The following is a 27,240-nucleotide window of genomic DNA, read 5'->3' on the forward strand; positions in this document are numbered from 1 at the left end:
AGACTGACTGGGTTTAAATCCCAACTCCACCACTAATTACATGATTTGGAGCAAAATATTCAACCTCTTTGTGCTTCAGTTTCCCTACATGCGAAAGGCTGAAAATATAAGTACCTACCTCATGGGGTTATGGTGAAGACTAAACAGGGTAATATATGTAACCCACTTAGCGCAGTCCTTGGCACATACTGTGTACTCAATAAATGTTAGGTTATTATTAAGCCAGGAGGGGCTGGGTTTTGAGTGAGTAGAGAAGGGAATGAGTTTGGAGTTTGGATGTACTACTCCTGCTTGGATGCATCTGTAGGCCTGCGACTTAGGAAGGCATCATGGATAAAGACAGATTTTGAAGTTTTGCATGTAACAGCATTTAGTGAAATCCTAAGACTTAAAACTTGACTTGAAAAATACTGAATATACCACGGACTGCCAAAAGAATGAACAAACCTGTCTTAGAAGTACAACCAGAATGCTCCTTAGAAGCAAGGATGGCGAGACTACGGCTCACATACTTTGGACATATTATCAGGAGAGATCATTCTCCAGAGAAGGACATAATGCTTGTTAAAATAGAGGGTCAGCGAAAGAGAGGAAGACCCTCAACGAGATGGACTGATACAGTGGCTGCTACAATGGGTTGAAGCATAGCAATGATTGTGAGGATGGCGCAAGACCGGGCAGTGTTTTGCTCTGTTGTGCATAGGGCGGTTATGAGTCGGAACCGACTTGATGGCACCTAATAACAGCAAGACTTGAAAAATCAAATCATATAATGATGGTACTTTAAACTTCAAGAGACACTTCTTAACTATATATGAATTTATTTATGAACAAAATTAAAAGTATTGTTATTACTTAGGAGAAAAATAACCTCGAGCGCATCTTTCCTGTTCCATTATTTGTGTACTTGGTGGTCACAGCTGAGTTTCAGGGTCATATCAAGGTTTAAAGGACTGACAGGTCACCTCAATGCACGACCCACTGAGAGCAAGGGAGTTTCGTTGACTCCTGTATAAGTCTAACCAAATTTTCCAGTTAAGCAATGACTTGTAGACCTTATTGCTGCTCACCTACTTTCCCCGCCTGAACCAAAAGAGGAAGTACTTATTAATGACAACTTTAATATGAACATGTGCTTGACTCTCAAGAAAATGTCATAACTTAAATGGAAGAGCAAATTGATATTTAAAGTACATAATTAATGCTTAGGGGCTGATTGCTTGCTGTTTCTAGGTCCAGCTGAGCAAAGCAATTGATAACAGTAGTCATTTGAATAATCGGAACTTCTTCAAATACTGGTTCACTTCTTCCTTGGGGTAGGGCCGGAGTGCAATGCAAGTGGCTATGTTCTCTGGCTGCTCCAGCCACAGCATGTGGTCGACATTCTTCTGTTGCAAGGTCTCAGCCAGCTCCTTTAGGGTATTCTCATCTGGGGCCTACAGGGAGCAGAACACAGAAGACAAATTGAATAGTCCATTTAGAAAGTGTCAAAATGCCCAGATAAAGGGGGCTTCCTCCTAACTGAAAGTAGAGGAACAGCTTTACCAAAGAAGGGGCTGTAGAGCAGGTCTTCAGGAGCAGCATTTCCACTCCAGGGTCACAAGTCTGTAGGATCCTAGGTAAGCTGCCTGGGGCAGAGCTGGGCGAGGCTTAAGATACCTGTTTATGAAGTGGAGAGTTTTCTCTTCTTCTTCAGATGTTATATGAGCTGTCAGTAATCACACCCTACCCATTTTATAGTTTTCTTATGGCCAATGCCCAGGACAGCCATCCCTAAGCCTCCAGCCAGCTCTGACTATAAGACCTGACAACTGGAAGGGTTTAAAAAACCACTTCAACCTCCACCTCCCTACTCCCCTCCAAGCCTTCCCCACCCAAGCCTGGAAGTGTTTTCCTTTTGCTGGGATAGCTCTCACTTGTTTAGTCAAGGGAGGGCAAGCTACTCTCACACATCCTTCTGAAGCTGTTTCTGGGTCATCCTTGCCACCCACGCTGAATCCCATTACAGGAAGTACTAAAATTATCATTCAGAAAATAAAGATAATTAGTGTGCTACTTTGCATAATATATGTTCCCTGTCAATGAAGGCACAGGACACAAAGATAACTAGAAGCTTGTTTTATCAAGTAAGAGAATGCTGGGCTTGCCACTCCGAATCCATTAAGTCCAGCAGTTACCTTCTGTGGAAAACCAAAAAACCAAACCCGTTGCCGTCGAGTCCAACTCATAGCAACAGAGTAAAACTGCCCCATCGGTTTTCCATGGAGTGCCTGGTGAATTCAAACTGCCAACCTTTTTGTGAGCAGGGGTAGCACTTAACCACTACACCGCGAGGGTTTCCAACAGCAGGCGGCAGCACAGTAAAAGCACAGTACAACTGGTTAAACTGAAGTCTTTGGACCTGTCGGAGTCCAAACCCTTGCTCTACCGGTACCAGATACACCCTACAGTCGATTTTGATTCATGGTGACCCCATCTGTGTCAGAGTAGAACCGTGCTCCATCGGGTTTCCAATCGCTGATTTTTTCAGAAGTACATCGCCAGGCCTTTCTTCCCAGGCGCTTCCGAGTGGCCTCCAAGGTCGCCGTTATCAGCTGGTCAAGCGTTACCATTTGCACTACCCAAAGACTCTGCAAGAACCTTATGGCTATTTTTAAAGGCATACCGATTTACACCCAGGTGCCTGGTATTTCTGATGCTTAGGTCAATCTATACTAGAGTTTTTAATATTTTTTATTTTAAAACAATTCGGCATCTTATCTGGGTAAACTCCTGACTTCACCACGCACAGCTCCCATGGCAGTACGGAACTCTGAGTCCTCCTTATTCCTTCTGGGTCGGTTTTGAGAGCGCGAAGTATCTTTTGGCACGGCTTTAAAACGCCCGCCTTTGCACAGGTAGCTGCTAAAGGCAGGGCCATTCTCCCCCAGTCTCTGCCCACACACACACCTACCATAAAGACGCAGGAGGCACCAGTTCCCAGTGGGACCGGAGACGGGCAGGGAAGTATTAAAAACGAACCCGACGTCCACTCTTCACACAGCCCGGCCCTGCCTACCAAAAGAAGGATGCTGGGGCACTAAACACCTCAGGCTTCAGAAGCCTTTCCAAAACCTAACGCCACGCCCCCTCCACGAATTAGGTCTTGGACACAAGACCACACCCACTTCCGGTCTCGGCGGTCTTAGCGTTTCTCCCCCTCCGCAGGGGTGTGTCTCACCTCGAGAACCACCTTGCGCATGCGCCCCAGGTCCCGGAGGTAGGCTTCCGTGTGCGGATGGTCGCGGTGAATATGCAAGGCTGCGGTGGCTGCGTGACAGGCCTGCGCTACCAAGGCGCCTGCTGGCCAAGAGAACGGAGCCCGCGATAGATCCTTTCGTAGCACCAAGTACTGCACCAGGAATTGCGGCTGTGCGCTAGAGGCTGCCATCTTCCTGACCAACAGAAAGGCTGGGCTTTCTCCCCGGTGCATTCTGGGATCGGGGAGGGGCCCAGGCCGCCGCCATGTTTTTGTACGGCGGGAGCGCGAAGGACGCTGGGACCTACTGGGCTAGTTTTGAAGACGAGGAAGGCGGGAACTCACATTCCTGGCCTGGCTGAGCAAGAGAAGTAAGAAAAGTAAGACCCAGTGGCGGACAAGACCGTGATCAGGGTGGAGGGCTGGGCAGAGGGGCCCTGCCGTCAGGAGGGCGGGAAAAGGTCTGGGCGGGCCGGAGAAGGGGAGCCTTAGCGCGAACACTTGGGGCTCCAGGGGGGTCGGCGAGTATGTGTCCAGCTGTCTGGGTTTGTGTGAATGTGATTGTATGAGTGATTAGCTTTTTTTTTTTTTTTTTGTCAGCAAGGAAATCTAGGTCCCCGTTCCCACCTGCCTGGGCAGCTTCATAGAAAGGCTGTTAGAAATCTGCGGATGAGATGGAGCCAGCGAATACTTTACGTGAAGACGGCGAGTGCAAAGGAGGTATTCAAAGGGCCCCTACTTCCCGCCTTATAAGCTGCTGCCCAAAGACCCCCAGGCTGAGAGAGCCCTTTCCTCCCGTAACTGTTCAGTGACCTGTCCTGTGTGGGAGCAGGATGGCGAAGGGGAACTAACACTGAAGACCTAAAGGGGCCGGCAGCCAAGATCATTGAACAGGGAAAAATTACTTCAAATATTTCTAGGCCCCCGCCTCTTTTTAGGAGCCCTGGTGGTGCAGTGGTTAAGAGCTCCGCCGCTAACCAAAAGCTTGGTGGTTAGATTCCACCAGCTGCTCCTTGGAAACCCTATGGGGCAGTTCTACTCTGTCCTGTAGGGTCCCTATGAATCAGAATCAACTCGATGGCAACGGGTTTGGTTTGTTTGGCTTTTAATACATAGGAAATGTTCAGTAAGTATTTAATTCTTTACATGCTTTGCAAGTAAGACATCTAGCATAAGTGTCTTAATATGTAGGAAATGTTCAGTAAACGTTTTATTAGTTGATGAGCATAATGGAACTATGACCTTTATTGTATTGGTCCTTATTCAAACCTTTGGGAATGAAATTTGCTTCTGAGTTTTTGTCCTGAGGTAAAGTTGTTTCCCTCTCTAGTACCCAGTAATATATGTGGACAGTTCCCTTTAGCATGTGCCCTTTATAGTTCTGTGCAACTTTTTCAAAGCAGCAAATTACTTTTCAAGTGTGATATCTAAATCCAAAGAGTTCTGCATTAGCGCTTTGGGAAAACCTGCATGAAATCTAATTTCGGAAATAATTCTACAGTTTTAAAAAGCAATTTCCAAGAGAGTCAGTGAATTTGGTGACTCTTTTTGCCTCTGGGTTGTTATTATCGTGGATAACTGAGAATTAGCTATATTCATATAACAAGCTGAGAGGGTAGATAATAAACAATATCTGAGTTAAGACATTACTACTTCAAGACTAAAAATTGGCGACTTTGTATATCAGGAGGAAACCCTGGTGGCGTAGTGGTTAAGTGCTACAGCTGCTAACCAAGAGGTCAGCAGTTCAAATCCGCTGGGCGCTCCTTGGAAACTCTATGGGGTAGTTCTGCTCTGTCCTATAGGGTCGCTGTGAGTTGGAATCAACTCGATGCTGGTGGGTTTGGGTGGGATGTATCAGGAGCATGCCAAAATCAGGGTGACCCTTTCTAGGACTAATTTTGTTTATTTTAAAATAAGCAATGAGATAGAAGTTTTCGATTATCAAGAGATTTAGACCAGTCAAAGCCCCTTTAGCTGTTAGCCCTACTGGGTTCAGTTTCCTGCTTGTGACTTGAATTTCTTTCAAACATGAGCAGTCTGAACTCCCCACTGATTTGCGAGGAGAGGACACAGAATTTTGGTTGCAACTAGGTGACTTCTTTAAATGAGGAAAGATTTTCACTTGTTTGTAATCTTTTTTGGGACAGAACTGACTGCCTGAAATGAGATGCAACCATACAAGGCAGACTTAGTAAATAGAGAGCTTTCTGTCTTCTCTTTAGTAGCAACTGTAAGCAATATGCTGGCACAGTGTTGAAAATCTGTTTATCTCAGAAGCTTTGGGAGCATGAATAATCTCTTTGTGTAGTAAATGCAGAATTTACCTTATCTTGGAGTGACTCACTTAAGAGCAATAGTTAGCAGTGTCAATTTGTTGTTTTCATCTTTTTCCTTAGGAAGAGGAAAATATTACATGTATAGTTAAGTGCCAGTGGATTTTAGGTTCATAAAGTAGAATTTGACCAAGCATCTCCTGGAACACTTTAATTTAGTCCATGTATGTGTACCTTTCACATCACCTCCCGGCTGAGCATTAAATGATTTTTGTAAAGTCTGTGAGGGCAGGACTTCGTTTTGCATACCAGTAGCTTCTAGCACAGCCACTGGTTCATAATAGATCTTCAATATATAGTTGCTGGATAAATGAAGCTTTTGTTAATAAAATAATTAGATGCTAATTTATTATTTGATTACATTTTTTTCCAAGCAAATGGAATAACTGTGTTTATTGCAGTAGTATTGACTTTCCTATAGATGTATGCCAAGGGAACTTAGCCTTCAAGAGCATTGTGCCTGGTTGTCCATTCTTTCAAAAAATATCTACAGAGCATTGACCATATGTCTTGCATTGTGCTAGATACTAGGGGTACACAGGTGAACAAAAACATACAGGGTCCCTGATTTTGGTGCTTTAAGGTCCAGTGGGTGAGATAAGCATTAATCAAATAATCGCACTAATTACTATTAAAACGACATTGCTTTCTCCGGAGGAAAGTAACAACACACTTTTTTATATCTTATGAGAAGGCACTTGACTTTGTTCTGGAGGCACCAAAAAGATTTCCCTGAGGAAATGTCATTTGCATTGAGCGCTAAGAAGGAACTAGAGTAAATTTAGGTAAAGGTGAATAAGGGGGCTTGGGAAGAGCATTCCAGGTAGAGGGAATCAGGTGTGTAGAGGAACCCAGCTGGTTTGAAAGCCTGAAAGGAGGCCTGCGTAGGAGTGCAAAGGGAAGGAACAGTGTAATATGGATGAGGCTAGGAGCCGGGGGGGGGGTGGGGGTGGGGGTTGGGGGGTCGGGGGTTGGGGGGTGGTGAGGGCCGAGGCCAGCAAGACTTGTAGGCAGCTGGAAGCCATCAGCTGGTGTTAGCCAGCTGGATAGAATGATCAGATTTAGATTTTGAAATATGCTATCTTTGGATAGTATCCTGATCAGGGACAGTTTGTACATCCGCGTTCAGACTAAGAGGCTGTTGATCATAGATTTCTGTTGTCAGCTCCTCTGGTTTAATCACACATAAATTGTGGTGAATGTCTAACAATTTAGCTGGCCACAGAGTTCTTAAGAGGGCCATTCTCTGTCCTCCCCAAAATCCTTGGCTTCTTAGGAAATTCCATTCCTACTTTCCTTAGGTATTTTAGCTCACTTGGAAAGACTGGAGACTCAAATGAACAGATCTCATAAACGGTTTGAAGGGCCACAGAGGACACAGGCAGAGGAAAGCACTCTTGGGACCAGGATTCATAAACTGAGACTTCTGCGAGATAAGCTGAGGGCTGAAGTGAAGCAGCGGCAAGCCGAGGTGAGTAAAGGGATGTTGGCAGGCTTCCTAGGTGCGAAGAACAAAGGTGCGATGTGTCTTGCCACTGGTCTTACTGGATAGATTTCAGTCCTTGATCCCTCAGATGATCAAACCTGTAGAGTTGTAGCTAATATTATCAGCTGACAATTGTCTGACATTGCTGATGGGTTGTGTGAGTTTTTCATAATACTTTTTTAACCTGCCCACGTAGACGTCTAAGCCTGTTACCTCAGTCTCAGCCTGACATGAGTCATTGGTTCTTCTGTCATTAGTGCCGTCTGTCTTTCAACCAGACATGAAACCTCACAATGAACTTTGACCCTTCCCTCTTTTCAGTCTTCTGTCTGGCCCACATATAGGCAGGTTGTCCTTTAGATTGTCATTTTGCTTTCTCCCCACCTCCATTGTCATAGCTCAAGCATTATCCACATCTGCAATCAGTACTTATTAGGTGATTGCACCCCAGGATTATTGCAGTAGACTGCTAGTTAGGACTCTGAATTGAAAGTCTAGGGGTTGGCGGGGGGTTCTATCAGACCCATCTTCCTTGGCAGGCCCTGCACTTCAGTTTTTATTTCCCAGTATCCTGGCAGTCTTAGCATAAAAAAAGAAAAAAAAAATTTTTTATGCTAAGACTGCCAGGATCTGTTTGGCTTTTCAATCTTTAGTCTCTTCTTTTTGCTTGGTTTCTCAGTACCCAGTAACACGTATGCAGTTCGGGAATTGGCAAATGCCAGGAGGACAAATTGCATGTAGAAAGTTGGGTTCCCTTTTCTGTGGGATCCTGGCCTGTAGAAAGGATGCTTTGGTAACCCTGGTCTCCAGTTTTTGTCTCCCTGAAACAGTGAGGCTGCTGCAAACGTCTGCAGCTTTCTATTAGGCCCATTAACCCGTTGCCGTCCAATCGATTCCAAGTCATAGCAACCCTATAGGGCAGAGTAGAACTGCCCCATAGAGTTTCCAGGGAGCACCTGGTGGATTTGAACTGCCAACCTTTTGGTTAGAAGCCTTAGCACTTAACCACTAGGCCACTGTGGTTTCCATCTGCCTTGTTTTATAAACCAACCAGTACATATTCTGAGGGGTAAAGCTGTAGGGAGGGTCCAGCTAACTTCAGAACATTTATCTTGACTCTTCCATCCTGAGCGTTTTGGTTGCTCTCTAATGCCTTCCAGCCATTTTCTGTTTGTTTGCTTGATTGCTTGTGTATTTGTTTTTTGTATTTTAGCCAGCTTGTATAGGTGTTCTCAGAGGGAGGGTTGATTTGAAAACATCTGTGTCATAGCGGAAAGTGTAAGCCTTAAGGTCAATTTTTCCTACCCTGGCACCTGACACCCGACACCCTGTGTTGTCTGACCCAAACCAACTGTCCCAGCCTCGCCTCTTCACAGCCATCTATTTCACTCAGCCTGTGGTCATCCTAGACTTTACTCACACCTCTTTTTTCCTCCCTCATGATACTGCATTCCCACCAAAATTTTAATGGGTCTTCAGGCCAGCACAGTTTCTACCTGATTTCTTGCACTGTGACTCACACAGTTCTTCCTCTCTGTCTGGCTGGCTACTTGGAGCATTTCTTGATGCAGTCACATAACATAAAATACTCTGCATTTAGCTTCTATCCCATTAGGTGAGAAGAGCGACCTTGTGCTACATTCCCTTGTGCCTGATTTGGTTTGCTGCCTGACTTGCAGATTGAAGCATCTGCCGCCAGTACAGAGCCTGACCAGACACTGGAGACAAGTGAACAGGAAGTTTTAGAGACAAAGCTGGAAAACCTGAAAGCACTTCTACAGGCGTACCATTTTACAGGTACCATTTTCTGACCTGTTTCAGACTGCGTCTCTCTAATCAGTCTGCTGGATGTATTATTTATCTTGGATTCATTTCATGAACTTTTATTTTGTCCCCTTTTCCCCCAAGCACACATTCACCAAGCTGACATGCTATTTGTAGGCATTTTTTTATATCCAAGATTGGCCTCTGTATGGCTGAAGATTGGTTGGTGGCTGGCTTAGACCATTGATTTAAGCTGTTCATCCTAGACCAGAGCCTATACTAGAACTTCCTCTACTGCTGGCTGGCTTTGTGCCATTGGTCATATAATTTAAACCCCTCAGTCTCTGTTTTATAATTAGAATGGGAATTTACTTTCCCATCTATGTCACAAGAGGATTGTGGGAAGAACTGAGGGCTATCATAGATTATTTGACACTCTCGGGGGAAAAAAGGAATAGGTAATTTGAAAACCTCAAAATATCTCCTTCAGTAATTTGGTATTTAGGAGTCATTGTTTTTCTTTTCTACTATTCTGTGGTTTTGACAACTCAGACTCATAAAGTGGGCGAGGGTCAAGGGGAAAAAAGAGCCTATGCTATTCTTTCAGCAAACATTTGAGCACATACTGCATATACCAGGCCGCTGCTGAGGGTGCAGGAATGAATAAAATATGGCTGCCGCCTGTCATCTTGTTTGCCCAGGGCTCAGTGGTAAACTGACCAGCAGAGGAGTCTCTGTCTGCATCCACACTGCTTTTGATGGGAACCTCTTGGATTCCTATATCGTGGACCTTGTCATAGAGAAACCACTTTGGATACATCACCATTCAGTTCCAGTCTTCATTCCTCTAGAAGAGATAGCGGCAAAATACTTACAGACTGATGTCCAGCACTTCCTGTTCAGTCTCTGCGAACACCTAAATGGTTATGCTGGGAGGAAGTACCAGGCAGATCGACTTCAGGTATCTGTCTGAAATCTTACGTAACTCATCTTATGGGCCCAGGATCATCGTTCTTCTAATGTTTATATCCACCTTCTTTTCTTACCCTTTTGAAACTCTGGAATTGATGTTAAAGCATGGATACTGGTTAAGAGATTATTCACCCCCAAATATGGTTCTCAAGCTTATATGCTTGACCCTCTCTTCCCCTCACAAAGTATTGGAGTACAGTTGCTGTACTTTTTTTTTTAAAATAAGATTGTCTTTTTTTTTTTTTTTAAATAAGACTATTGTCTTTTTGGTGAAGGTTTACATAGCAGTTTAGGTTCCTATTCAATAATTTCTGCACAGATTGTTCAGTGACATTGGTTACATTCTTCATAATTCGTGAACATTCTGATTTCTATTCTGATTGTTCTGTTTCCAGTAATCTTTTTTCCCTGCCCCCTTACATTCTCATCTTTGTTTTGAAGTAATTGTTGACCGTTTGGTCTCATATAGGTGATTTTTTTTAAAGGAGCACAGTACTTACCCATGACATGCATTATTTTTTTGAGCCAATTTGTTATTTAGCTATAAGGTGACCTTGGGTTACCCTCAGTTCAGTTTGAAGAATATCTCAGGGCAGTAGTCTAGGGGAGTCATCCAGTCTCAACCAGTCCACTAGGTCTGGTTTTTATTTTTAAAGGAATTTGAGGTTCCGTGTTTTTCTCCCATTCTGTCAGTCTCTACAGTTGCTCTACTTTTAATTCAACAAGGACTTATTAAATATCTGCTATGTGTCAAGGGCCTTAGTGAGCCTTGGGGATAGATGCAAAGGAGAAAGAAAGAGATAATGGTTTTTGAAATACCTCAGAGGAATAATGTCAGTTATCGAAACTCTGTTCTACCCTCTTAGGGTTGCAGACTAGAGCTAGGGTTGGTGTGAAAAAAGTAAACTGGAAATAAATGGCAATAGGGAATAAGTGACCCTTTAGCTTAGCATTTCCCCACCCCATGCATTTGGAATGACTTTGAAGCTCCCAATTTTTAGTTAGATTAAACTTGATATATGAATGCAGACATGAAGGCTCTTAGCCATATATGCAGTGTTCATGAAATTCCTGGCAGAAATAACACCCCCCCGGCCATTTACTCAATGACGGCTTCCTGAAACTGATTTTCTTAGTTATGAATGTTATAAATCTCTTGTCTCTAATCCTTTTTTGAGGTCTTTCTCTGTCCCTCATTCATTCTCTGACATTTAATTAACGGGTAGATGTATTTGGTGTACCCTGTTTTTGGTAGACGTATTTTGAAGTGTTGCAGCCACCACCTGGGAGCTGTAATCACCATTTTCTCTGTTTTCAACCTCTCCCCCATTAGAGTGACTTTGCAGCGTTTCTGGCTGGGCCCTTACAGAGAAACTCACTGTGCAACGTGTTGTCATTTACTTACAAAGTGGAGCTAGGGGGTCAGTCCTTCCTGTTTTGTGCCAGACTGTTGTATAAGGACCTCACAGTGACGCTTCCAACTGACGTCACAGTTACACATCGAGGTAAGAGGAAGCATGCCTCAGTGAAGAAGTTACAGTACGTGCTAGTTTATTCAAGATTGAAACAGAGGGCAAAATAGCAGAATACATCAAATGGACTTCTTGAGATGCTCTCTTGTGATTATGTATAATTGTGCTCAGTAAGATAAAAAGTATTATTCCTTGTTTCCAATTTTTCCTCTTTGTAAATAGTAAACATAATTATCCTAGTTTCCTCTCCTCCTTTGCCCCACCCACCTCTGCCAGGGTTTTCAGCTTATGATTTAATCTTCATTGGAGACCCCTCCTGAAGAAAGACAACTAATGAGCCTGAGTCAGAGAGTCATTTCTGATCAGTGGAGCCAAACAGAAGGGACAAGTCAGTATACACTTAGCGCTCTAGAAAGTGAGTAAGTGGAAATTTTCAGAGCTGACTGAGAGACATTTGTTAAATGTAGCACAGTAATGTGACTTAGCAATAATGAAAAACTGGATAAAACGTTTTTAGGAGGCAGAAATTTTGAAGCTGTCACGGGTTGCACACCCTAGTTTTAGCTTTCCCTGTCTGTCCTAAGTCTCCTGTCTCAAAATGATACGGGTCCAGAATATCAGTGATCGAGGTTGTCATTCCCTGTTTACACTGGTAAGATTGATATTTTTTCTGCTTTAGGGACAGACGCATTATCCACGTCATGGGAAGAACAGCGAGTCTCCCATGAAAATTTGTTTCGTACAACGTCACTACATAAAGCGTTCACTTCATTTGCTGGAGGAGAAAAGTTGAATATGAGCCTGCCCCCCTGTTATTTCCATTGAGAAAATGTCAGAAGTGAGTACAATAGTACTGTACACAGTTCCAGGCAGGGTTCCAGGAACTGAAAACTCTTGAACAGCTCAGACTCGTTGGGGACCGTCCTTGCAATGAGAACAGACACCTATCTCTTCATCAGGACGGTAAGGGCCAGGTTTGAGTCTATGAACAGTGGGTGTTCTGGGCAATTCTCCACTTGACTGATCACTGATTCTTTTAAGGTGTTAATTGAATTGATCATACATTGTAGCCTGAAAATCAAAGTGGTTTGTGGGGCACAGTAGAGGGCGTTTTGTGAAAGAGGGCAGGCATATCCTTCAACTAAACAGTATTTCTGGCTTTTATGGAAGCTTTACATAATGCTGCCTCATTTTGCTGAGACTTTTGAAAAGGAAGTTCTTAGAGTACTGTGGGTTCGTGATAGGTGAATTGCACAGATAAGAAGAAAGTGTTTAATCATTGGTTTGGAGCACTGTGTCATAGGCTGTTGCTTTATTAAAAAATATGTGAGAAAAAGTACCATGAATAAAACAGTCTATTATTTTGTTTTCTAAAACATTTTAGTAGAGAGCTGAATGTATTAAAGTCAGCTTTGAAAGAGTAGGGTTGGAAATCTGGCCATAAACTCAGTCATTGTTGCAAAGGAAGCAGACCCTCCTCCATCTCTTCTCCCTCATGCAGTCTTCTTCCCCACCTCCTTGGCCGTGTAATGTACCAGTTTTCCCTATGATCTTGGGCCTTGGATCTGCTGGCATTTTTTTGTTCCTGGTTTATAACAGCATGTGTAGGGCCAGTTCAGATTTCAAAACCTGCTTCTGGCTGGCCATTTCAAGTCCTGTCCCCTCTTGCCCAGTCAAAATAAGAGCTGTTATTACATTACTGCCCCAGGCCCAGAGCTGCATTCAGGCCTCACTCTCAAACGGTCATTTGGGAGACCCGGTGATCATGAAGCGTAACGTGTAACCTTCACATGTGGGAGCTCCAGCTAACGTTAGGAAGAGCACAGGGGAATGATAAAGCCAGCTTGGATCATCATTTAGAGGCAGCAGCTTTAGACTAAAAGAGAGATGTCCTAGTTCAAGCTCCTGCCTTCCAGGCATGTGGTGGGGACTGATGGCATGACTTAGAACTTCTCAGACAAGAGGTAGTCAAAATATTCACAGTGATCATGTTCAAGTTGAATAAAGCTTTTAATAAAACAGTCTTGTTTTTATCAATTCCTGTAAATTCTCTCTTAAAGCAGTAGCAAAGGCGACTGTAGCAAGAGCTCAAAGGCAAGGCAATATTGGAGTGTTTTTTTAACAGAAAGTTAAAAATATAAATGTAGAAGATCTGTGTATATATTTTTTCTTTCAGAAATAAATCCCCCTGCCCCCCTGCCACCGGGTAAAAGGACATATTGCACTTTCTGCTCTCATGACTAAGGTGACAGGGGTTCCAGAAGAACCTTTCAAGATTATCAGGAACGTCAGGACTAGGGCCATTTAAGCTAACTCAGACCACACGGAGACAGTCAGGTCTCCAGCTTGAGCTCTTTCCAGAATGAAAGCACTGCCTCCAAGTTACAGCCGGGAGCAGAGCATTTGCCAGCCAGCTATGCTGGCCACCGGGCCCTCATCTTCAGCAGAGCTTCCCCCGCCTGTGCTCCCAGCCCAGCAAAGGCAGCTTCCTTCTACCTCTGATGCTTTCCTGCTCACAGTGGCCATGGCCTCTCTGGGGGGAAAGGTGCTGGTTGGAGTGAGCTCTGGGAGGAGTGTTCCAGTACTACGTCTAGGACCCCTACTCTCTGGGAGAAGCTGCAGGCACGCTGAGGGGCAGTCTGGCCACCCTCAGAGCTCACACATCCATGAACAAATGAAGGCTTGAGGAGATTTTTAAACCTAAAGTCTATGTGAGTGAGTACGTCAACAGTTTGGGAACATCGGGACTTGGTAATCTGTCTTTTCCCAAGGCTTTTCTCTGATTCCAAAAAATAAATCCTCCCTCCCCATTTGGACTGTTGTGGGCTAGAGGCCACTCAGGAGTTGTCTACCACCTGGTGGGGCAGTGTGACAGAGGAGCCATTCGGGAAGGCAGCTGGCTTATCGCGCCCCTTCAGGAAAAAGGTCAGCAGCTCCCCCTTCCCCTTCACAAAGATAGGACCTCGCCTCACGAAGCGGAAACCGTACTCTCGGAGAATGGCTTGTGTTTCTTCTACTACCTAGAGGGAGGACAAAGTGAGAGCATGGGGTTAGAGTGAGCCAAGACTGAAGGTGAAGATAGGGCTGTGGTGGCTGGGCCTGAGAACTGACCCAGGTGGCACTAAAACATGACCCACAGATCTCAGCCCACATTGGGCCTCAGTGTTCTCTAAACTGCCCAAGGCTAAGCCCCTATCACTCCAATGGGTGGAGAACAGTGGACCACAGGGCGATATGCCTGGAGCCCTCCACTCTCCAGACAAGTCTTAGTCCTCCACGTCCTCAGGGGATAGCTAAAGGTTGCCTGTGTAGCAGCACTACTGTTTGGAACTTTTACTTCCTGCTCGTTTGTTCCCTTGCCCATTCATGAAGCTTTTCTGCCAGTCCCAACTGGTATACGTGCAGGATTACTTCAGGGGGAACCGCAGGAGCCACAAGATGTCAGGACATTCATCCCAAGAGACAGGACATTCTTACCCAGAAGTTAAAACTAAATTTTGCAAATGGGGTTGAAATATTTTTTCCCCTCCACTGAGGCTAGGTGTAGAGGCATCTTTCCCACTCCTGCCTTTAATCTCAGCACTGCGGACTTAATATTCTGGGCCAACAAGAAGGAGGCAGCTCTAGTGGCAAACATGCACCAGCCTGGTGGTGGTCCCATCCACTGAATCAGCTCACCTCTGCTGCTGGACGTACCTGGATGTTGCCCATGACCCCCGTGGACTCCATCCTGCTGGCTACATTGACTGTATTGCCCCAGATGTCGTAGTGTGGCTTCCGGGCTCCAATGACGCCAGCCAGTACCCCTCCTTTGTTCATGCCTGGGGTGGAGGCCGAAGAAGGTTCAGCATAGCTACATGCCAGACCCTGCCATCACCACTGTCTCAGAAGTCACCACCTCCTTACAGTGCTTGTCACCTGACCCCTACCACAAGCTCCTGATTATACAGCATGTTATATCCTTGTTAAACTTGTCTTGAAACTAAACTCTAAGCTACCAGAGGGCAGAAATCATCTATCCTGTCTTCACCATATGCTTGGCACGCGTCAGCTGTCCCCACATGCTCATTAATTCACTCAATGCGACAGTCATGAACTCCCTTTAACACACACACACTTGGTATTTCCAGTCTTCTGTGATCTCACCCAGGAGGAGTGAGAAACCCCTCATTTGGGGGTAGCAAGTGACATTAACTCCTGGCAGTCTTTCAAAGGACAGGCTCAGCTGAGGTGAGCAAAGCCCTCAGTAGGCACAGAAGTCCTCTTGGAAAAGTAGACACCGAACAGGGTCTTCCCAGCCTGACTCAGGGGAAGGGCTATCACTGTACGCAACATAGGATGGGTATAGCTGGCCATCATTTCATTTTTGATTTTCTAGAAGAGACAGGGGACTAAATTATGGTTCCTTTCAGCTCTGTGAGGCTGTGGACCTCCCCAGCCGAAACACTTCAGGTCCTTCTAAGCCTCTCTGCTCGGAGTCTCCTGCCTCAGAAGGGTGCATGTCGAGGAGCAGGCAAGCCTAGAGCCCTTACCTATGCGCAGCATGAAGTTGTTGAAGGACTGGTTGTTGATGTTTGTAAGCGTGTCCTTCATGGCCAGTGCAAAGTCAGCCAGATCAGCCAGGTGCTGCCAGCGCTCCTTCTCCGACTTTTCCTCCTAGGCCATGGAAGGCAGTGAATGTGCCAGAGGCTGGTCCAGACCCATCACCACCCAGCCTGCTTCCTGCCAGGAGGTGAGTTCCTATACCTGGTTGGTAAAGGCCTCATTCTCTACTTCTTTCCACAAAGGGGCCAGCAACCTCTTCCACTCTGACTTGTCACTGTGACAACTAAGTTTACCTGGGTGCCACTAATAGGTCTGGGACAAAGACTGGGTAATGCTGGTAAAAAAAAAAAATGCTGGTAGGGAATAAAAAACCCTGACAGCCTAGCTGCTTCCTGTCTGTCATGTCTTAGCACCACCTTGTCTTTAAATTTTGTATAGTTGTCCTTGTTTTGATTCTGCAACTAGATTATAATCAACTTGAGGGTGATGGGTCACTTCAGACATGTTTCTTTAACCTTATCCATAAAATAGGGAAGGTAGTAGTTCTTACATCATAGCACATTTGTAAGGAAAAAAAGATGTTTTAAGAATCTGTCTTCAAACAGATGTTTTACTTGGGACCTAGTAAGCCCAGTGGAGGCCCCCATACCTCATTTCCACTCTTCATAGCTAAACATAGTTGGCTCAGCAGGCCTGAGCTAGCTTAACAAAAGGAATAGGCTGCCATCGAGGTCTGAAGGCCCCCCTTCTCTAAGAAAATCACTTCTCCACCCTGGAATCTGTCACTCATACATAATTGCATGATGGCCCCCAGTTCTTAGTTCTCTATTACAATGCTGGCCGCAGTGCACACAAATGATCTTAGGTCTGGCTGGAGCTGTGGATTAATGGTGGGGGGCTGTGTTTTCTATAGGTGCTCTGCTCATACAACTGTCCTCAGAAAATCCTGTTTTATATTTGCATTGCGTGGTACTACCGTGTGTGTCTGGCAACTTTGCCTTAATAACGTTAGCTCCTCTTATAACTTCTTATTTCCCACCTGCAAGGTGTGGGCTAGGAAACCCTGGTGGCGTAGTGTTTAAGTGCAATGGCTGCTAACCAACAGGTCGGCAGTTAAGATCCACCAGGCAATCCTTGGAAACTCTATGGGGCAGTTCTACTCTGTCCTATAGGGTTGCAATGAGTCAGAATTGACTCGGCGGCAGTGGGTTTGGTTTTTTTGGTTAGGTGTGGGCTGCCCATCTCTTGCCTCGGGCGGAGCCCCATCTCCTCTCTTTAGCCACTGGGTATTTAGTTACCTTGTTGGAGCCAGTAAAACCGTTGGTGTTGACATCTGGGGTGACTCCTGAAGCTGCCATATAGGTACTGCCAATGGTTTTGATCTTGGTAATGATCCGAAATTTGGGATTGTCCAGGAGCTGAGGCCAGGGTTATGGAAGAGAGAATTGTCAACACAGTCAGGGGAGATGCATGTACCAACTAAATGACAGTTTTCCTGTTTACAAGCACCCCACAAAACATCCGAGAGATGCTTTCCTAGTAGAGGTTTATTTATTCCGCCACTTACCTGCCATGTGGTACTGAGCTTCAGTTTCCACAGCCTTAATAGTGAGATAAAATTGTCAATCTCCTAGCATGGTTGAGCAGGTATGGAAAAGCATTTTCTCTGATACACAAGTTACCCAATAAATGTTTACTGAATCTGAGGGTAAGAGAAGTCAGAGGGGCCTCAGGATCTTGTCTTGACCAGTCCTTACCCTGTGAACTTGTAGGTGATTCCCCAGGGTCCCACCTCACCCCTCAGATCCCAGCATTTCCAGATGGCTGCAGAAGTCCCTACATCACTGGGAGGGACTTATCTGGAAAAATGTTGCCTGTCTAGAGTAGCTCTAACTTCCCTTTAACTTCTGTAGCCTGTGCTGGGAACAGTCTGAAATGGGCTAGCTTTGTGGCAGAGGAGAGGAGCCGGACGGGCACTCACAGAGTCGAAATCTGAGATGATTTCATTGAGAAAGCGTAGACACTCAATGCCACCGTTATTGATGCTCTCCTCTGTGTAGAAGTCAGCAAAGTTGGGCAAGGAAGCAAACATGACTCCAATCTCATCGTAAGACTGGCTGTACAGCTCCTAAAAAGAAGCAGGATCAAGGTGCTCAATCAGTGTTTGGTTGGATAATGTGATCGAGAAGTGAACCTCGCCTCCTCAGAACACGTGATACATGCACTCAACATCTACCAGATTACCCTAACTTAGCATAATGAGATATAGCTTATCACAACTTTGAATAGTAGTCCCTGTAACAGCCCTAGCCATGAGAAAGAGGGTACAGCGGAGCTGGGAAATGGGACATAAGAACATTCTGTGTTGAGAAGATCACAGGTGACAGAAAGGTGGGCTCGAGCCAAGGCCTTGTCTTCTGCAACATGGCCTCATAGAGACATGTAGACCATATAAACATGATGTCTTTAAGAACAGGGCTGTGAAATTCTTTTTTGCTCATATTGTGATTGCTAGTTAGATCCAGCCTTGTCCTGACCCCCATGTGCTGAGAAAGCCTGGACCCAGACAGACTTGTGGTAGAAAAAGCAGGTAGAGACAAATAGCCTCCTAGCCCCAGACTCCAGCATGAGGGCCTGCCCCTCACCTCATCTCTCTTCTTGGAACCCAGGAAATGGCGGGCCACGTGCTCAGGCAACATGTTGGCGACCAAGGCCTCATTCCAGCGTCGCATCTCATAAACACGTTCCTTCTGGTCATGGACCTCAATCTTCCACAAGAACAGGGTCCGTGCCAGTTTTTCCACCTGCAGACCCAGACACAAGCAAGGTATGTGCTTTAGGGTGATCATTGGATGGAAGATGGGAAACAGGACCATGAATGGAGGGGTTCCACTTGGAAGAACTGGAGAGAAGATGGCTAAATGGCAAGGGAAGTAAGGCCCAGAAAGGGTTCACCTAATCAAGAAGGCTGCCCTACAGCTGCAGTGAGGATCTGGCATCCCAACCTCTGCAATTACAGCAGAGACCCAAAAGGCTTCCTGGGACCTAATATGAGCTACAGCTCTGACTTGTGGGTGGTGGCAACAGCGAGGGTCTCCACGCCCAGAGTGAATTCCCCATTTAAAGGAGACTCAGTTTGGTCACTAAGTGGTCTGGAAGGCTGTACTTCCCTAGCGAACCACTGGGTGGCACATGAGCGAACCTGGAGCAGTAAACTTGTATGGATACGTCCTCTTTTTTTCCCTTTAAACCAAACAAAATATCAGCTCCTTTTCCTTTCTCTTCTGGCTACGTGATCAGTGTGTGAGTGACCCCCAGAGCCAGGGTGAGTGCAGAGGCTGTGAGCCCTGGCCTAGAGAAAAGAGATTTTATCCAGGCTTTTGTGCCAGCATCCTCTCTCTCCTCCTCACCACTTATCCTTCCCCCAGCCACATACTCCCTTTAACATCCTGACGGAGGTCAGAAGGAAGAAGTAAAGATGGTCTTCCTTGCATTACTGAAGAGGAAGCCAGAATACCGTGAAGGTAGTGGCTTGACCAGCGTCCCATGCCACGTTGGGTAAAGGGAACCAGCATTCTTAAGGAGTTTGGGTTTTAGACCCTGGGACTGCTTCTCCAGGAGGCTCTGAAAGGAGTGAGCAAAAGAGGAGAGGGAGAGCGTGCAGGCACTCACGTGGCGGGAGAAGTAGTAAAAGCTCAGCAGCATGACGAACATCATCACTGTCATTGAGTACTTGGAAGGCATCAGGGGCAGCCTGCGTGGCAGAGAGTAATTCAACTGAACGAGGACCCGGGGTGCCCTCCTAGAAGGGAGTTGTATTCCCTCTGGCCGGCAGGTTGTGCCAGTGAAGCCAAAGGAGGCTCAGTATGGAGGAGGGCCTGGGCTGTGCTGTTTCCTGTCACCCTAGGCCCCAGAAACTCCCTCCAGCTCTCTAACCCTCTATGTCAAGTCCAGACTCCCTCAGGGCAATAAAACTTGAATCACTGGGGTCCTATCTAACAGCCAGCTGACCACGGGCCCCTCCGGGCTACACTTGGTGTCTCCTTGAGTTCCTATCTAAAATCCAGCCAACCACGGGCTCCTCCTGGCTATACTTGGTGTCTGTGTCAGGGCTGTTCCCCTGATGTTTAATGAACACTGCATCACTGGGCTGATCACAGAGTAGTTGCAGCCATGTAGGAATTAGGAGAAGGGAGAGACTGACACCACAGTGATGGAATTAAGGCACAAATTTACTGTACCTCTTTATAAGACTTACTATATTTTTGTGTGTGGAGCTGTAGTTCATTAATTTTCATTGCTGCATAGTATTCCATTGTGTGAACATACCATAATGTTTACATCCATTTACTGTTGATGTTGTTTGGCTTGTCTTCATTTGTTTTGGGTACATGTACTATGAACGATGCTCCTATGAATATTCTTGCATATACATCACAGAATATATATGTGCATGTGAATTTCTCTAAGGTACATATCCAGGAGTGGTATTGCTGGGTTATACGTCTGTCTAATTTCAGCTTTACTTAGTAACTCCAAATGGTTGTCTAAAGTGGTTGTACCAATTTATACTCCCAACAGGAATGTATGAGTTACCATTGTACTTAATGTTGTCAGACTGACTTTTAATTTTTGCCAAGTGGGTAGGTGCATATTGATGTTTCCTTGTGGTTTTAATTTACACTTCCTTGATTACTAATAAGTGTGATGCCTTTTCATGTACTGCGGGCCGTTTAGGTTTTTTCTTTTGTGAAGAGCATATTCAAGTCTCCTGTCCATCTTCTATTAGCAAATCTGTCTTTCTAAAATTTACTTGATAGTCTAGTGAAATCACTGAATCATGAAGTTCTAAAACCTTACAGCTAGAGGGACCTTAGAGAACTTCTGGTCTGATATCCTCCTCAACAGATGAAACTGAAACTCAGGAAACTGGTCCCATAGAGAATAATTACTGACTAGGGCAGGATAATCATCCAAGTCTTCCAACTTCCAATGTCATGTTCCCACCTCTTCCTTTTCCTGCTACCTCCCTGTCCTGCCAAGCAGGTATGTGTGGCTCTAATCCGTCTGGTGGTTCTGTCTCGTCACCTCAACCCAGCCCCTTTATCTCGCCCATCAAACCACACTGCTTCTGCTCTCCCTTTGACACTGAACCAGCCATGATGTTCGGGTCCTAACTAAACTTATTCTACCTGCTCTCCAGCCCACTCCAGAGATACTCATTCACTGCTCTAACTTGCACAGAGTCCCAGAGAATGTGCCTTTGGAAGGATGAGATCATGGGGTTTGGCATGCTGTATTCTCTATTTCTAAAAAAAAAAAAAAAAAGTAAATACAGACAGGAAGGGGCAAGCAGTAACACTTACCTGTCGGTCCCATTGAGCCCAGGGGCAGAAGATACCTGCATCTTCTCTAAGGTGATGGGAACCCTGTGGGAGAGATGACAGCACACTCAGGCCCATCTGGGTTCGAGAGGCTGATGCCCAGCCAAACACTGAGGTAGACCAAATCTTCCACGTGTCAAGAATGGAAGGGACCTAATGCAAGGTCAAAGCCACGCAGGGGCGTGTCTGTGAGAAGCCATGAACCCTGATTCCCATGCAAGCCTTCCCTGAGCCCTAGAGGCAAAGCCACCTCAGGGCAGGCCTATGGCCTTGAAATGGGAGCTTGGGGTGGGGAAAGGAGACAAGGCAGATCCCAATCAGGCTTTATCTTACTCATGCTCCCGAAAACGTCTGTGGTCGTATTCATCAAAGATGGGGCACCAGGCATAGAGGTTGATGACGGCCACCGCGCCTGTGACGAGCAGCATGAGTGTGAGCTTCACCATGTGGCTGACCTGCACCAGCATGATGGTGGCGATGAGGGACAGCACAGCAACATAGTTGTAGTACTTGGGGTTCGCCACGCAGCCGTCCTGCTCCTCCATCCCTGTAGTCCTGTTGCTGGGCCCCGTGTAGTACTGGAGACAGCTAAGCTGGAGGTGAACGTGGGGTGTGAGGGAACAGCAGACACTGGTCAGAGAGGCAATGTCACAGCAAATATACATTCCACTGGCACTCCCCACCTTCCCACAGGTCCCTCAGAAACACCAAAAAAGACAGAATTCACCAAGGAACAATCATACAAAAGTTAGTAATTAATCCCTAGTAAGAGCTTTATCTAGTAAGAACATCATCTCATTTGATGTTCACAAAAGTTCGGTATTTTTAGTATTGCCTCCATTGTATAGAAAACCCAGAGAAGCTGGGCTAACCCAAAGCAGCACAATTAGCAAGTGGTAAAACCAGAACTAAAAGCCCTGGTGGCGCAATGGTTTAGGCACTTGGCTGCAAACTGAAAGGATGGCGGTTTGAACCCATCCAGCAGCTCCACGTGAGAAAGACCTGGAGATCTGCTCCTGTAAAGATTATAGCCTAGAAAACCCTATGGGGCAATTCTACTCTGTTACATGGGGTTGCTGTGAGTTGATAATCAACTCGAAGGCTCCCACAACAACAAAACCGGAAGTAGGAGTAAGTCTTCAGCCTTCAAGTCCAGTACGCTCTTCTTCACATCACACTGTTGTTTAAGGAGGGGCCGTGGGCCAGTCAGTCAACCTCCACTCACAGCTTCCCTGAATGACCAGCTAGTCTTGACTCAAGCATTTCCATTCTGCGGAAGCGCACCACCTTCTGGAGTCCGTTCACTGAGCCCACTGCTGGGCAGACAGAGTCAACAGAACATGTGTCCATAAACTGAAAGCGAACCTGCTTTTCTGTAACTTTCACCCACTGGAGCTTGTCTGACTCTGGGGAGATTCTCAGCACGTGATTCTAGCACGTGCAAAGTGTTACTTTCCCTAGTTTTTCACCTCTCCACTGGTGACAGGATCTCTACATGTCGTGCAGAGTATCCATAACCCTGTTAAACAGTGGTCTACTCTGACCATGCCAGGAGTCCAGGGCTTCTGTTTTCTGGGCTGTGGGCACCATGCAGCTTGTGGTCGTGCTAGGTCCTGGAGCTCCTGACTCCTGGTTCCAGGTGGATTTTTCATCAGTTGGTTAAAGCCCTAGAGCTTTTTCATCTACACCATTGCAGAATAAGTTTCCATGCTTATTCCTGCATTTAAGTTGTTAAAGAAAATAAAGCAAGTAATATGACATTATATTTGAAAAAAGTAAGCCTTTTAAGAGAGTATACTGGTTCTGCCAAAACTGGACAGCTGTGATGACTGGCAGGAGAGCGCCACAACGACAGCCAAAGTCAATGCTCAGTAAGTGTCATGTCTCGGCTCTGAGTCCCTAGGTCCTGTCACTTCTCCATAAGAAAGCAGCAGGCTGCCCCCTCGTGGGACTCCATATTTCTCCATGGACTGAGGAGAGTATAAGAGAGCAGGAACAGAAGGTGATTTTGTCCGCCCCCAGCCACTTGGGCTCTGTGAAGCTGCCATCCCCCTGACCTTTAGGAAGGTCTGGCAATGTTCCAATGGGTGAAGGCTGAGCAGAGGAGAGCTCCTTTAGGGGAACAGGTATGCCTCCCTGGTCCTGATGGACACCCGGCACTAGCCACACTACAAACTTGAAGATACGCAGAGTGCTTATGAGCATTGTGTCCCTTGAGCCAGAAGGAAGAAAACCCAGGACTGGGATTTAGAACTGCCTCAATTCTTGGCTCTGTCACTTACTGGCTGTGTGACCTAGGACAAGTAAATTAACCTTTCTGAGCCTCAGTTTTGTCATATGAATCTGCAGATAATACCAAGCTCTTAAGATTGTAATTAAGAGGGCCAGGCACATGGTTTGGGGTTCCTGCATTCTGGGGAGGGAGGAGCTGTGGGGAAACAAGCCAGTCTGAGAGTTTTCCTGGATGACAGGGAAAAACTCCCTCCATTTGGCCAGGGTGATCTGTTACGGAGCCTGAGTGCCACTCCAAACCTGTGTCTAGTGTTTGGGAATGGGTTGGTAGACTGCTCGTGCTGGCCAGTATGGAAGCCCTTCTACACCAAGAGCAGTGTGTCCCTTTACCAAGGACAGCAGGAGCTCACCATGTCCACAACGTTTGCCATAACCAGAATGAAGATGGCTAACATGGCCCAGGTGTTCCTGGCCCAGCGGGTCCGGTCGATCCATGTTGAGAAAGCCACGAGCTTCTTAGGAAAGGCCTAAAAGGAATGGGATTTCAAGGGCTATGAGTCTTATCACCCTCTTCCCCTATAGGCATGACTGCTAATGACTTGGGCAGCTTCCATACTCTAGTCCCAGGAACTTAAAAAGTAATGCTTTGTGCGCGAGTCAACGGGAAATTGACAGAGGGCAGTAGGGCAGAGCTGAGAGGAGAGTGCAGGGGTCCTGACATTCTGCATCACTTCTCCTTGGCGGGGTTTGTGAAATACTATGGCCTTCAGGTATCGAAGCCCTTTCTAGAGCAGACTCAGTGACTACCCCAGGAGGCTGTGGGCAGCACCAGCCAGCAGTGCCCACTCCCTATCTCTGGGAATGGTTTTCAGTGCCAGCCATACTAACTGGTTGCCATCTCTGCCTAGCTACCTCTTCCCCTTCCTGGGTCAGTATACTTAAATACTCCAAGATACCCAGCAAGCCACCCACCAGATGAATTTTCCTAAAATACTGCATACCCCAGGGCCTAGAAGAGAAAGTATTAATATGAGTCAGAATTGACTCGACTGCAATGGGTTGGAGCCCTGGTGATGCAGTGGTTAAAAGCATGGCTGCTAATCAAAGGGCTGGCAGTTTGAATCCACCTGGTGCTCCTTGGAAACCCTATGAGGCAGTTCTACTCTGTCCTTTCGGTTGCTATGATGTGGAATCGACTCAGCGGCAATAGGTCTGGTCTGGTCACAATCTGGGCCAACCCACGTTCCAGCTGGGCCTCCACTGCTGTTCTGCACAGGCTCCCATTTATCTAGACTCTGGCTTACCATCTCATCCACCAGCACCAGAGCCTAATCTGTAGTGGGTGTTCCAGTGAGAGTGAGTGGATGAATGTGGAATAAATGAATGAAAGGATAAATGCCTGAACCACCCTAAGAGAAGACAGTCTATTGGTAAAGACTTGACGGGAAGCATAGCTCCACCAATACCCAGTTTCATAGGAGGGAACACTCACTTCCCAGGAGGCCCTGAGCCAAAACAAAAAGTGCTTTTTACCCGGGGAAAGATGGCAGCCAGCGAGCAGATTGTCAAGACCAGGAGCAGAACCTCCCCAACCACAAAGGTCACGTAGTTTGTCATTAGCCTGTAACAGAGATTTTGGGAAGGAGACCAAAGGAGTTAGTGAGATTAGGTGAGGGCTTAGAAGAGTTAAAGAAAGCTTTACAGTTGACAAGGTCCTTCCACATCCTTTTTATCTCATAACTCAGACACTTGCTGTCTCCAAATTCTCCCCATTCTCAAACCCATTCCCATTTGTCAAGAACACCAAAAACCTCTATGTTGCTAAATCCAATGCTTGATTCTTGGTCACTTCTTATCCCTCCTTGAAACATCTTTCTCTTTAGTTTTCAGGATCTTTTCCATCCTCTGCTGGTTCTTTCTTGCCTCCTCCATTTAGAGACACTGCTGTGCCAGTACCTAGTCCTTGAGCTGCTTCTCTTTTCTGTCTGCACTCCCCCTTGAGTGGTATCTCCAACCACATCCTTGCCCTGAACTCCAGATTATATATTCAGCTGATGCCTTGACGGCTCCATTTAGTGACCTAGGCATCTCAAACTTAACTTGTCCAAAACCAAATTCCTAAGCTTTGTCTCCCCAAACCTGTTTTCTACATTCTCCATCTTGGTTAATGGCAACTCATCCTTCCAGTTGCTCAGGCCAAAAACCTTGGGGAGATCCTTAACTCTTTCACACCCCATAACCGAACTGTCAGCAAATCCTGTCAGCTCTATCTTCAAAATGTATTCAGAATTCATCCTTTGATTAATCAAATTCAGAATCCAATCACTTATGGTCATCTTCTCTGCCTCCAGCCTGGTCCAAGTCACCACTGTCACTTGTCTGGGTCACTGCAATGCTGTGTTCATTGCTACATCCCCAGACCTCTACCCCCAGGCACAAAGTAGGCAATCAATAAGTATTTGTGAAGTAAACGAGTTTGATGTTAACAATCTTGAGACTGGGACAGGTATTACAGTCCTCATTTTACAGATGAGTTAACTGATGTCCCACGAGCTTTCACAGTGACCTGCCCAAGGTCATACAACTAATAGGCAAGGAAGCCACGTCCAAGATTAAAAAAGGTGTGACTGAATCCAAGGCTCTTTACAGCTCTCCAAACTGTAATCAGAGGTGGGCTCCACACCTCATCCTTTTCTGGTAGGAAATCCCAGAGCAAGAATGAGCTGCTTGTGGCCCATGGGGAGAGCGGGTGGCTGTAGTCACCCACCAGTTGAGGCTCCACAACAGCTGGGCAAAGACTCTATAACCCTACCTTGGCCCAAAGGATCTGCTGCTGTTATAGAGATCGGTCTGGGCTCAGACTTTATTAAGATGAACCAAGAAGGGGATGCGACATCTGCCCCAGCGACTGAGGTTGAGGCAGTGTCTCAATCCCCATCCTCTGTCTCTGTGTCCCAAGATCTACTCTGGGGCCCATCCAGCTAAGGTCTCCATCCCGTCCTGGGTCCCTGTCCCTTGCTCTCTCAGCCCTGGCCATCCCCATTTGATGGTAATGCTTCTCCAGAACCGGGGCGGAGGGAAGAGTGCCTCTGGATCTGCAGTCGGCTAGGGCCCTGGGAATGGAAACACGTTGTCAAGGTCTGCATCCCAACATCAGGCTCCAGCAGAGGTGCCCAAACCCTAATATCTCTGTGAGGAACCTCAGGAGCTTTCACTCTCCTGGCCCAGGCTGGCCTGGAAACAAGCCCTCATCCCCTCAGCTCCTGCCACTGCCCCTTGCTCACCCGGGGTCGATGAGTATCTCGACCAGCGCTGTACAGAGTAGGACAACGCAGGAGCAGCTGAAGGCGGCCCCACTCTGCTTTTCCTTCTCCACCGAGTAGCGGGTTTCCATTTCCGGGTCCATAAACCGCATGGACAGGAGGAAGGTGTTTCTCTTCTTTACTCTGCAGTGGAAACAAGCCCCGTGAAACCCAAACGCCATGTCTCCTCAGCCTAGCAAAAAGGGGAGTACAACGGGCCATGCTGAAGATGACTGTAGTTTTCTGAAGCCCATGGTAGGGCCAGACAGGGCATGTGTTGAGGAGTGAGGCGCCAGGAGATGTGTAGTCAGCCACTTACACCTGTGCAGACTCTCGCTCCAGCAGGGCCTCGTTGAGCAGCTGGTTAAGCTCATGTTCGTCCTCAGAGGCGTCCACCACGCGATCAGCCAGGTCCTGAAGGTGCAGCCTCCGACGGGGGTTGGGGAATGAGGGGTTGTCTGCCTATAAGCCAATTAGGCAGGGTTACAGAATAGAATTTCTCATGCATG

The 27,240-nt window shown here is 46.4% G+C and overlaps 3 protein-coding genes across 4 annotated transcripts in view; 1 reads left to right on the top strand and 2 right to left on the bottom strand.

Moving 5' to 3' along the window:
• Nucleotides 1-798: 798 nt before the first annotated feature.
• On the bottom strand, nucleotides 799-3,487 carry PTRHD1 (peptidyl-tRNA hydrolase domain containing 1). The gene is made up of 2 exons (XM_003411917.4): nucleotides 3,221-3,487; nucleotides 799-1,436 (listed from the first exon to the last, which is right to left on the bottom strand). The coding sequence occupies exons 1-2, from the start codon at nucleotides 3,470-3,472 to the stop codon at nucleotides 1,266-1,268; spliced, it is 423 nt and encodes a 140-aa protein (XP_003411965.1). The 5' UTR covers nucleotides 3,473-3,487; the 3' UTR covers nucleotides 799-1,265.
• A 5-nt stretch (nucleotides 3,488-3,492) lies between these two features.
• CENPO (centromere protein O) lies at nucleotides 3,493-12,231 on the top strand. Of its 2 annotated transcripts, none has more exons than XM_003411825.4 (7): nucleotides 3,493-3,618; nucleotides 3,839-3,958; nucleotides 6,876-7,045; nucleotides 8,740-8,857; nucleotides 9,526-9,785; nucleotides 11,130-11,301; nucleotides 11,948-12,231. In XM_003411825.4, exons 2-7 carry the CDS (start codon nucleotides 3,913-3,915, stop codon nucleotides 12,091-12,093), a joined length of 912 nt encoding a protein of 303 aa, XP_003411873.1. In that variant the 5' UTR covers nucleotides 3,493-3,618; nucleotides 3,839-3,912; the 3' UTR covers nucleotides 12,094-12,231. The 2 variants fall into 2 exon arrangements, with proteins under 2 accessions (XP_003411873.1, XP_010590265.1); XM_010591963.3 differs by having other exon boundaries at nucleotides 3,493-3,609.
• Nucleotides 12,232-12,272: 41 nt separating this feature from the next.
• The window catches only part of ADCY3 (adenylate cyclase 3), a 121,125-nt gene continuing 106,157 nt past the window's right edge, over nucleotides 12,273-27,240 (bottom strand). Inside the window, exons 10-22 of the mRNA XM_003411918.4 lie at nucleotides 27,051-27,193; nucleotides 26,714-26,875; nucleotides 24,963-25,050; nucleotides 23,840-23,956; nucleotides 21,531-21,790; nucleotides 21,180-21,242; nucleotides 19,486-19,567; nucleotides 18,459-18,617; nucleotides 17,795-17,941; nucleotides 17,112-17,231; nucleotides 15,801-15,924; nucleotides 14,965-15,089; nucleotides 12,273-14,288 (exon numbers count right to left, since the gene is read on the bottom strand). Of these exons, the coding sequence (XP_003411966.1) occupies nucleotides 14,106-14,288; nucleotides 14,965-15,089; nucleotides 15,801-15,924; nucleotides 17,112-17,231; nucleotides 17,795-17,941; nucleotides 18,459-18,617; nucleotides 19,486-19,567; nucleotides 21,180-21,242; nucleotides 21,531-21,790; nucleotides 23,840-23,956; nucleotides 24,963-25,050; nucleotides 26,714-26,875; nucleotides 27,051-27,193 (1,773 nt within the window). The 3' untranslated portion in view covers nucleotides 12,273-14,105. The remainder of the gene's footprint in view (nucleotides 14,289-14,964; nucleotides 15,090-15,800; nucleotides 15,925-17,111; nucleotides 17,232-17,794; nucleotides 17,942-18,458; nucleotides 18,618-19,485; nucleotides 19,568-21,179; nucleotides 21,243-21,530; nucleotides 21,791-23,839; nucleotides 23,957-24,962; nucleotides 25,051-26,713; nucleotides 26,876-27,050; nucleotides 27,194-27,240) is intronic.

Source organism: Loxodonta africana, chromosome 12 (assembly GCF_030014295.1).
Source record: "Loxodonta africana isolate mLoxAfr1 chromosome 12, mLoxAfr1.hap2, whole genome shotgun sequence".
NCBI classification, from domain to species: domain Eukaryota; kingdom Metazoa; phylum Chordata; class Mammalia; order Proboscidea; family Elephantidae; genus Loxodonta; species Loxodonta africana.

What these genes read in the sequence shown, in the direction of transcription:
- PTRHD1 (XM_003411917.4), bottom strand. Translation starts at nt 3,472, where the DNA reads ATGCACCGGGGAGAAAGCCCAGCCTTTCTGTTGGTCAGGAAGATGGCA. An exon ending in TGCGCAAGGTGGTTCTCGAG is followed by an intron (nt 1,437 to 3,220) that starts GTGAGACACACC and finishes TGCTCCCTGTAG; the next exon opens with GCCCCAGATGAGAATACCCT.
- CENPO (XM_003411825.4), top strand. Translation starts at nt 3,913, where the DNA reads ATGGAGCCAGCGAATACTTTACGTGAAGACGGCGAGTGCAAAGGAG. An exon ending in AGACGGCGAGTGCAAAGGAG is followed by an intron (nt 3,959 to 6,875) that starts GTATTCAAAGGG and finishes TACTTTCCTTAG; the next exon opens with GTATTTTAGCTCACTTGGAA. An exon ending in ACCAGGCAGATCGACTTCAG is followed by an intron (nt 9,786 to 11,129) that starts GTATCTGTCTGA and finishes CTCCCCCATTAG; the next exon opens with AGTGACTTTGCAGCGTTTCT.